At 46.3% G+C, this 10,963-nt stretch overlaps 1 protein-coding gene across 1 annotated transcript; it reads left to right on the top strand.

Moving 5' to 3' along the window:
- Window positions 1–225: 225 nt before the first annotated feature.
- Window positions 226–2,904, top strand: LOC122896518 (putative testis-expressed protein 13C). The gene has a single exon (XM_044234693.1). It carries the CDS (start codon window positions 226–228, stop codon window positions 2,902–2,904), a length of 2,679 nt encoding a protein of 892 aa, XP_044090628.1.
- The last annotated feature ends 8,059 nt before the right edge of the window (window positions 2,905–10,963 follow it).

The following is a 10,963-nucleotide window of genomic DNA, read 5'->3' as shown; positions in this document are numbered from 1 at the left end:
CTCGCCTGGTAGAGGTTGGTGTGGTGAGGGAATCTGCTTTACTCTTTGTGAGGAAATCGAAGTAGAGAGGGAAGAGGCTGAGAAGGACTGGAAAGGGACTTTGGCAGGACTCAGTAGGGAGCTGAGGGGTGGACTTCTACTGGCGGCGGCAGCGGCGGCATCGCCTGGGAGGCGGGCGGTTGACGAGGCCACAGCAGTCAGTCGGTTAACTAGGCCGCAGCAGCCATGGCGGTTGACTTTGGGGACCACGCCAGCGGGTTCCGCCATACCGAGGTGATCAGGTTCATCAACAACGAAGTCCTCCTGAACGGCGGCGGCCCAGGTTTCTACGTGGCCTTCCGCTCCCGGCCCTGGAATGAAGTAGAGGACCGGCTTCGGGCCGTGGTGGCGGACCCTCAGGTGCCGCACGCCATCAAAAGGGCCTGCGCCTGGAGCGCGCTGGCCTTGAGCGTGCGCGTGGGCGCAAGGCAGGGGGAGCAGCAGGCGCGCCGGGTCCGGAGGCTGCAGGAACAGGTAGAGGAGCGCGAGACCGCTGCCTGGGCGCTGGCCTCCGAGCTGCAGCGGCTGCGTGCGGACCGAGAGGAAGCGGCCACACAGTTGCGCTTCACGCGGACCGCCCTGCAGCAGGCGCTGTCCGAGTGCGATGTGCTTCGTGGGCGGCTGCAGCAAGTGGAGAGGTCAGCCCAGGTCAGCCCGCTGGCCCCTGAAACACTGCCTGGGCCTCGAGCTGAGCAGTTTGGGACTGCAGCCTGGCCCCTGAATGCCGAGCAGCAGAGAGATGTGGTTGCCATGGGGCTTCCTAGTAGGTTGTATTTTGAGGCCCAGGTGCCAGCCCCGGCAACTGTTCTTTACATGCCAGGACCTCCAGGTCCCTGCGCTCAGGCCGTACAACCCCCTGTGCCAATGCCGGTGCCATACCCACTTCCATTCCATGCACCTCTCCCAGTGGGAATCCCTTTCTTGCCACCTCTGCCACCGACAGTAGTCATGGATGCAGAAGCTGCAGTAGTCCCGCTTCAGATGCCTCCTGTGGGGATTTATTCATCTGGTCCAAATGCTGCAGTGGGCTCCCAGGAGGAGGCGGCCCCACCATGGGACCAAAAGAGTTCTAGCCAGGAGGGAGGTCCTGAGACCCTCCAGAATACAGTTCCTGTGGGGAACATCGGAAACCTGAGCCAGGAAGGTGTAGAGAGAACACAGGGGATGGTCCCCCCTGGAGATAGCTGGAGCCACAGCCAGGAAGAAGGTCTAGAGAAGGCCCAGGGCTTGGTCCCCCTTAGGGAGAGCTGGAGCCAGGGCCAGAAAGAAGGTCCAGAAAAGGCCCAGGAGGTGGTCCCCTCTGAGGGTAGCTGGAGCCAGGGCCAGAAAGAAGGTTCAGAAAAGGCCCAGGAGGTGGTCCCCTCTGAGGGTAGCTGGAGCCAGGGCCAGAAAGAAGGTCCAGAGAAGGCCCAGGAGGTGTTCTCCTCTGGGGATAGCTGGAGCCAGAGCCAGAAAGAAGATCCAGAAAAGGCCCAAGAGGTGTTCCCCTCTGGGGATAGCTGGAGCCAGAGCCAGAAAGAAGGTCCAGAGAAGACCCAGGAGGTGGTCCCCTCTAGGGGTAGCTGGAACCAGAGCCAGAAAGAAGGTCCAGACAAGGCCCAGGGAATGGTCCCCTCTGGGGATAACTGGAGCCAGAGCCAGAAAGAAGGTCCAGAGAAAGTCCGGGGGATGGTCCCCCTTGGAGACAGCTGGAGCCAGAGTCAGAAAGAAGGTCCAGAGAAGGCCCAGGAGGTGGTCCCCTCTGTAAACAGCTGGAGCCAGAGCCAGAAAGAAGGTCCAGAGAAGGCCCAGGAGGTGGTCCCCTCTGTAAACAGCTGGAGCCAGAGCCAGAAAGAAGGTCCAGAGAAGGCCCAGGAGATGGTCCCCTCCAGAGATAGCTGGGGCCAGAGTCAGGAAAAAGGTCTAGAGAGTCCCCAGGGTATGGTTCTCCTTGGGGATAGTTGGAAACTCAGCCAGGAAGATCCAGAGAAATCCCAGGAGGTGGTTACCCTTGGTGCCAGCCAGGAAGAAGATCCAGAGACTTCCCCGGAGATGGTATACCCGGGGGCCAGTGAGAGCCACAGCCAGGAAGAAAGTCCAGAAAGACCCCAAGGGATGGCCCCCTGTGGTGCCACCAGGGACAATGGTAAGGAAGAAGATCCAAGAGGGCCCCAGGAGATGGTACCCCTGGGGGCCAGTGGGAGCCATAGCCAGGAAGAAGCTCTAGAGAGGCCTCAGGAGGTAGTACCTCTGGGGGCCAGCGGGAGCCACAGCCAAGAAGAAGTTCTAAAAAAACCCCAAGGGATGGCCCCCCTTGGTGTCAGTAGGAGCAACAGCCAGGAAGAAGATCCAGAGGGGCCTCAGGAGGTGGTACCCCTGGGGGCCAGTGGGAGCCATAGCCAGGAGGAAGATCCAAAAATCCCCCAAGGGATGGCCCCCTTTGGTGCCAGTAGGAGCAAGAGCCAGGAAGAAGATCCAGAGGGGCCTCAGGAGATGGTATCCCTGGGAGCCAGTGGGAACCACAGCAAGGAAGAACATCCAGAAAGACCCCAAGGGATGGCCTCTTTGGGGGACAACAGTAGCCAAAGCCAGGAAGAAGACCTGGAGAGGCCCCAGGAGATCTCCCTAGGGGATGGCTGGAGCGAAGGTATGAGGGAAAGCCCAAAGAAACAGCAGCCTCAGGGGCAGAAGGCCAAGCAACCCAAAGGGAAAAAAGCTTTGGATTTCCAGCACCAGGAGAAGTCTGTCTCAGGATGCAGTCCCGTGAATTGGGACTGCCCGTGGTGTAAGGCCATGAATTTTGCATGGCGTAAGGCCTGCTATAAATGCAAGAAAGTCTGTGCGGCGGGTGAGAGTCGAGGCCTGGACCCAGGACAAATTCACTGATTTCAAGAAGGTAAGAATGAAAACACTCCAAAGAAAAACCAATTTCCCAAGACCTTCTTCTGATCAAAAAGTAACTTATTTACTTCACAGAGAATGTGAAAACCAAAATTATTGTAGAGAAAATAAAACAACCCATTATTCCAATATTGAAACTAACAACTTTTCTATCATTGTGGGTACTACATATGTAAATACACACTCCTTTCTGGTTTCTTATTAGCATCCTTTTCCTGAAAATGCCATGTCTTTGGCTGGGAACCGCCATGTGTTTTTTGACTTATAACTATATTGAATTTTTAGGAGCACCGCTCTTCCTTTAAAATGCTGTTATTCCTTTGTAACCCACAGTGTTCATGTTTGCTTCTTGTTTTTAAGTTTTATAGGTGAGGGCCCGTTTTTGTGCCTCTGAGCCTGCGGAACTTGTTTGTTGTTGAAGAAGCCGAACCCATCCCATGAGAAGATCTCCCAAGAGTCTAAAGAAATCACACCTTGATTCCAGCTGACCCACACCTCACTGAGACCCCCATTGGCTGTAACTGAGAAGAATGAGAGGAAGTCAGGGAAGAAGAGATGGTCTGGCACTCATTAGGGGGGAAAGGAGGGCAAAACAATTTTGTTAGAGTATAATTTCTCTGTTAGGATTAATTTGAAAGAGTTGAAGGGGGTATTGTTGTATTGAATTCTATAGATGATAGCAAATTTGATTACATTTAATTCATTAAACAAATAGTTACTGTCTAGTATGTGTTAGGAACTAGACTTCTATGTTAACACCTGGTGCACACATTTTAACTTGATTTGGTGAGTTTGGTTAGGTAACAGGAGAGAGCCTAATTTGGGATACAGAGTGTATCAGGAAGATGTCTCTGCCTTGCATACAGCACGATTTTCTGGCAAACCCAATTGAAATGACATCCAGATGTGTGTGTATTTAAAAAGATTTTATTTATTTATTTTTGAGAGAGCGAGATCACAAGGTGGGGCCAGGGGAGAAGCAAACTCCCCGCTGAGGAGGGAGCCAGATGTAGGGCTATATCCCAGGAACCTGGGATCATGACCTGAGCTGAAGGCAGGTCACTAAGCCACCCAGGCGCCTGCATCCAGATATTTTTGCAGTGCCGGGAGTAACATCGGGGACTTTCATTGGGGAATTGCTCATCTCACTGTTCACAAGTGAGACAAATGAGCAGTGGCAGAGATCAGGAACGTGGCTTCATGAAAGTGCAGGTGGGACTTTCCGATACTCTTTTGATTTCTTCCATTTAGAGGGACCGTTCTCTTCCTCGTTGCCTGAAAGACTGTTGGGTGATTTAAAGACAGTACTTGAGGGAGTGTTGGCTATGCTCTCAAGCCCTCAGCTTGGGGCCACCATCTTCCCGAGCTCCTTTCCAGTCAAGATGGATGAAGAACAAAATGGATTCCAAGGGCGGACATCGTGCTGTGAATGGTGCTCCTCTTGGAAGACTGATTGGATTAAAAAAGAACCGGACTGGGGCAAGCACTTTTGGGAATGCCCGGGGCCCCTTCTCTTCCATTTGGTGTGTTCCCTGCAGGCTCTCTGCTCCCCCGAGGCGGATAGAGCCCAGTGGGTGGGAAGTTAGATGGTCTCCAGTCTAAACAAAAGGTGTTCTTGAGATTCCCCCATGAAGTCCCAGCTCGCCAAGCTCAGCCTCTGTCCGAAGCTTCCTGGTTCTGGTAATAAAGAGTGTGCACTTGTCCTCTGGGTCTTCTGTGTGGTGTGCATCTCGGGGCAGGTTTGCTCCGGGGCGTCAGTTTAAACCCACATCTTCCTACTGTCCCACCAAAGCGAAGGACATTTCGATCTTATTCACTGTTAGAGGGCCTCTCCTCTTCCAGTGAGTTACCCAAGGCTGGGAGTGGGGGAGCTTCTATGGGGCCTTCAATCCATTGTGACTGTCCCTGTTCCCCTCGCTGTCTGAGTCCACATGGTCCCTGCTGCTCCTGGGCCCAAGGGTCATGAGAGGTGAGGTGTGGAGGGGGCTTCTGTTTAAGCTGGGAGCCCGGATGCCTGGTATCCTGGCTCCCTATGTGTACCATGAAACTATTTCCCTCAGGCCAAGTCTCCTAGAGGTCCAGTGAGCACGAATCTCCCTCCTACATTTCTGCATTGCAAGGTGCTGTCCCCTCCTGCGCACAATCCCATCAAGGTGCTCAGGATTCTGGAAAACATTCAGATTTCGATGGCCTGTTAATAAGACAAATGTTCCCTGAGGTAAAGGGCGGGGTGGGGGTGTGAGGAACCTGGCTGCCTGCTTGGTGTAGGGACAGGGGTGGGGCAGAGAACTGGCCCTACCTCATCAGCTTTCTCTCTCTCCTCAGTCCTGGTAACTGGGAGGACTTGCTCACTAGAGGGGAGCATTGTGGGGAAAGAGGACCATCAGGGACATCAACCTAAAGCTAGGTTTTCAGAGCTAGGGGTTGGTTTTGTGATACTCTTGCGTATGCTGATAGCTCCCTGGAATTTTGGGAAGATGATACATAGATAGGACTTGGGAATTTTCCAGTATAATCCATTTTGTACTAGCAGTTCACTAGATCTCACCATGGTTGCTTTATTTATGGTTTTGAAAAGACTCTGCTGTTTATTGGCATGCCTGTAGGGCTGCATGAAAGCAGACTCACCCTGTGCGTGGCTTTTATATAGTTTAATATTATTACAGTCTTTCTGGGTTGACATTTTCCAAAACAACCTGAATCATTAAGGTTGTCAAATCACTACTTTTTTCTGAGCCACATATACACAAGAAACAGTAGCAGTTTCTGAGGCAAAAACCTGGGCTTTGGGATTAGAGAGACCTGAGTTTCAGATACTTGTGATGCTATTCACTAGCTGTGTGACCCTCAACAAGTTACTGAACTTCCCTGAGCCCCACAAAAGTGAGTTGCTCCTTTCCCTACCCTCAGGGTTGTACTCTGGGTGCTGTGGTAATGAATACAAGGCATTGTTAATGATGGCAAGAGCTACCATTGAGTGCTTACTATATGCCAGATGCTCTAAGCACATTATCTTTTTTGGTGACTCTAAGGTAGGAATAGGTACCCATATCAACAGTTCTTCATAGTGAGTATGATTACCCCCATTTTACAGATAGGGTAACTCAATACCCAAACTTGGGAACTGGTGAAGCCTGACTTCAGAATGAAATTGTTCCAGCTCTAATTCCTCTGCTCTTTCCATTATATTCCCATACTTAACCTTTTACCCTTACTGAGTAATACATTTGCATGTCACATGGGTCATCAATGCCTAAATCCAGTGACAGGATTGTAATGGAGAGACTTCGAGACGTAGTAACAGTCTGGTGGTCATGGTCATGCTGCTCTTTTAGAATTTCTCAAGCTTTGTGACATGTGCCCAGCTTGGCTGCCAGTGAGTAGGACCACTTACTATCTCCAGACTGTGGAACCAAGAGGTGCTGGCGGTAATTTAGGCAGTGGAGGCGATTTGTATTCCATTCAGCAGACTGGCCTTATGAAATGTTTATAAATAGCCGAGTTCAGTACTGTTAAGATGGAGCCCATCTTGACTGCTTATCTGAAGTCTGTCTGAATCACTCAGTTTTTGTTTTAAGTGGATAAGGGGCCAGCTGTAACAGCCTAATATATATGCACGTATACTGTTCAGCGAGGAAGCAGGGGGGAAAGGAGACTGCAAAAGCTTTCCGATTGGTGTTGCAAAATGGGGACTAGAATTGACTTTTTTTTAAAAAAATTATGGTACTAAATCTATGACAGAATGGCAAAGAAATACATAATTTCCTTATCGCATGCTTTGTAAAGTCTCAACACCGAATTGTGGCAGATTCTTATTATGTGGTGCAGGCATTGTGCATAGCGTCCGTGAGTGTTTTTCTCACTTCTAGCACATGATAGAGTGAGGGCGTCCACTGGAACTAAGCCTCACATAAAATTAAGGATCCTGAAACAATCCTGGCCTGGGACCTTAGGAGGTTGCGGTTGAACAGATTTTTCTCATTGACAGTGCTTTTTCTTGGGCACTTAAGAGAAATGTTCAAGACCACGATGAGACAGGCATCGGAAACGCTGCCACACTGAGTATCTGTACCCCCAAGGGACCTAGTACAGTTCCTTGAGCACAACTTCCTATTGGGTTCATGCTGGAAGCACTCTATTCAATGAGCCTAAGAATCCCTCCAGTAGGTCAGATCCTGGCCCATCTAGCCCAACTTCCCTGGGCCATAAAGCAATTGTAAAAAAGGATCGTATACTCTTCCTGGTGTCAGTTTTAGAGGGAAGAAGTGCCTGTAGAAATCCCTAGGTTTTTATTACTTTATAGATCAAACAAAGAGAATGCATGTAGAGAAGTCTTCGGATGTGCTGGGCACTGTGTTAGACAACATGGAAGTCATTACTATCGCCCTCTATAATCTCCTATTTGGTTAGAAGAAATATGACAAATATACTCCAAACAGTAGTTATCAGCCTTTTCATCAATTATTCAATCATATTTTCTGGCCTGGAGATGTCAGTTTTCAAAAGATTCTGTGTCTCAAACAGCATTATTTAATATGTGATTATTCTCTCATTTAAAATTAAGAAAGAATGTATATCTCCAAGGTTCCCTCACACAACTTGATATACTTCCACCTAAAAGCAGTCATTTGTCATATAAGTTTAGGATTTTTGTGGGGATTCAGTGAATATTATTATCACTATTATTATTACAGGCAGCCTAATCACAGGCAAATGGACCATTTTCCTAGGCTCTTTGTGATAGTGACAATACCTTAGAGCCCATCATTAGTACCTTCTTAAACGTCTGTGAACTTTGAGGATGCAAATTAGGAACAATTCTGTAGAAAGCTAGTAGTTTTAAAGCATGATAAATACGAGTAAGTGTTAAAGGATTAAAAAAATACATATTCAGTATGTATTTGGGGTTGCAAAGCTTCCATGGTAGTCAGATGGTTTCAGATTGTGCCCCCAGTCAACAGAAAAAGTTGCTGAGAAAGTTAACTTTGTTTTACTTTGAAATAATATGCAGTATTACAGCTTTACTTGTGACATTCTCCAGTTCTTTGCTTTTTATGTTTATATCTACTATTTTAGGTTTGATTCTTCATTCTATATATTACTTTACAAAAATAATTGCACACAAGGCAGAAACCTGTGATTATTTTTGTGGTAGGCAGCATTTAACCTTACCCCAGTGTTTATAAAGTGATGACAAAGAGCTCTCTGAGGGTTTCATCTCTAAGTAAAAGTTTTAGGATATTTAATCTCATTTATTTTTTGTTTGATATATATTTACTTTGATAATTTCAGTGACCGTATTGGTTTCAGGAAAGAAAAGGATTGAGCAAGGACTGAAAAGTTCATACCTTTACCACTACAATTCCTGATATTATCTAGACAGTTTTGAAACTTCAGGACCTGCTTTGTAAAAGACTCATACCACTAAACTCCACACTGATCAATGTTTCTAGCATTTTTCGTAAAATATGTATCACTGAGAATAAAAAGAAAAATGATGCCAATGTCACATTTGTAACTACAAAATGCATTCAGAAATCTACTATTAACTGTTTTGTTTCCTGGGTTATAATATTTCCTTTGTGTCTACAAAACTGCTCAGGGATACGTTTATATAGTCCATTTCATCCTGTTCTTTTGCCAAATTTTGGTGTTCATAGGGTATAGATCAAAGTGGCCTTCCCTGTTTCAAAACATCAGAGGTTTCTTAAAACAATGTTCAGGCAAAAAAAAAAAAATGTATAGACAAAATAACAGTCTCTTGGGCTTTAATCTTTTAGTTCAAGCTCTCTATTTTTGAACTTCCAAGAAAGAGAACAGATTTTTAGAAAGAAAGCTAGAGCCTTCTTTACAGTGAAATGATATTTTCTTGCGGTGCTATCAGACCCAGAGTGCCCCCACCCAGGATGAAAGGAAATAGAGGGAAGGTTCCGTAATGATCCAAAGGCAACTGGGTTGATGAATTCAGAAGGGTGACATGTTGTCAGGTGCCAAGATGTGGGATGAGAAGACTTGTTTCTATAAACCAAAATGAGGGAGACCACAGGACAGACGTTGGTAAACAACGAATGTGAAAGAAGGCAGCGTCAGAAATGATAGACTCCTTGAAGTAAGTAAGAAGCCACACTCTCTGCAGAGGTAGAGAGAGGGGGAACAAAGGTGCTAACTAGGTCAGGTACTGTGCTGAGGTCGATGTGCCAAGAGGAATTCGTCGTAGGTTCCAGTTACATCATGTATGATATTTCATTTTATCTTCATGGGGAAAGAGAAGGAAAAACCGGGCAAGAGTGGCCTTCATTTGGTTGAGTAAAAGGAGAAGGAGAAAAACTCCTTAATAAGATCTCATATGTGCATCCAGGCCAACCCAGGACAGAAGACACCCAGACCACGTGGTGTTCTGTTACTTCACTCTAATTTTTTTTTAAGTTTTTATTTTAATTCTAGTAGAGTTAACATACAGTGCTGTGTTAGTTTCTGGTGTACAACACAGTGATTCAGTGTTCTATTACTTTAGATGGATAAGCTGATGATCCAGGTTCCAGATCTGTAAGCCTGGGTGAACAGACCTTGTCTCTGTAAGAGCCTCCAAGACATGCTAATCAATGAGGCCCAGGCTAAAGCAGTGTACCTGATCTCATAAAGCATATAGATAGGCAGAGACATGCTACAAGTCAGGGCATGAGAACAGTTGACACTTGAGGAGAATATGAAGAATATTCCAGAAGTCAAAATTACACCTGCTAGATAAGAGATTGAAGCCCAACCAATTCAGTGCAGTGACCTCAGAATTAAGGTTGGGAGACAGAAAAGGATATTAGTGAAACACACAGACTCTGAAGTCAGCAGCCTGTATTCAATTCCCAGGTGGGACACTGACCAATTGTGTTGCATTGAGCAGGCTACATAGACTCTCTGACTTTTGGCTTCCCCATTCGTAAAATGTAGGTAAATAGTAGTAATAATAATAATAATAATAATAATAATTTGCTTCATAAGGCTGTTGATAAAAATAAATGAGATGATACATGTAAAATGTTTAGGAGAAATGCCTAGAATGTAAGATGTGGTTAGCAAAGCTGAGCTATGCTCCAAAAACAAAACTTCAGAAGCAGGCAAGAGTTTTTTAGCTTGAATTAGGAAGTGTCCTCTAAGTCATGAAGGAGGTAAAACTAGGACAAGTACAAGGAACCATACGGGGCAGACAGAAAGATCAAGAACTTGCTGTCTCAGTGAGGTTGTGCAGGTTTAGAATAGAAGCGGAGTTAGATGTTCCGCTACTGGTCCCCCAGAAACCCATCCTTTACTCAGTCACAGCTCTTCTCTCTAACCTAAATACCTGCTACACTGTCCATCATACAGTAGGTGCCCATGATGTTCGCTGAAAGAATAAACATATTTGAAATAGCCTTAAGCACACACAACCCCGTCTCTGGCTTCTCGCTTACAAAACAAAGGGGCATTAGAAAAATTAGCCTCATAGATAAACCCAGATATTTTCAAAAGGAGGTGCTCTTTTCAAGACATTTTTTTTCTTTTTCTCATTTTTGTAAAGGAAGTGAATTTTAGTAAGTGCCGAGAGAATGTGTAAAGTCACCATAGGTGCCAAATCATAACACTGTCACAGGAGAATTCACACCTATAGATGAGCTAGTTGAAGAACAAAGTTAGTTTTGAAAGGTTAGAGAAAAAGATTTTGAAATGTCAGATCCACTCTATAAAACTGACCACCCTTGGCATCATCCTTTTAATCTACCTGGGTTGGAGAAAAGCCTAGGGCATTTGAAATGAAGACAATTAGCACCTCAGACAGGGCATCCACATGCAAAATTCTGTCACCTCTCAGAGACCTCAGGAGGTGACAAGTCTAGATAAGAGGACACTTTCAACCTTGGCTGACAGTTTGTCAATGCTTTTATATTTGACTTAAATGGCATTTATATTTTAAAAGGTTGTAGTTTGCTTTAAACTGTGAAGCTCTCTTCCTCCACCTCATGATTTTTATTTCTTAGGTCATTTAAAAAACAACAAGAACAAAAATCTTTCC

Source organism: Neovison vison, chromosome X, assembly GCF_020171115.1.
Source record: "Neovison vison isolate M4711 chromosome X, ASM_NN_V1, whole genome shotgun sequence".
Lineage (NCBI taxonomy): Eukaryota > Metazoa > Chordata > Mammalia > Carnivora > Mustelidae > Neogale > Neogale vison.
Note: the sequence above shows the minus strand (reverse complement) of the source record. Positions and strands in the feature narration are given on the sequence as shown.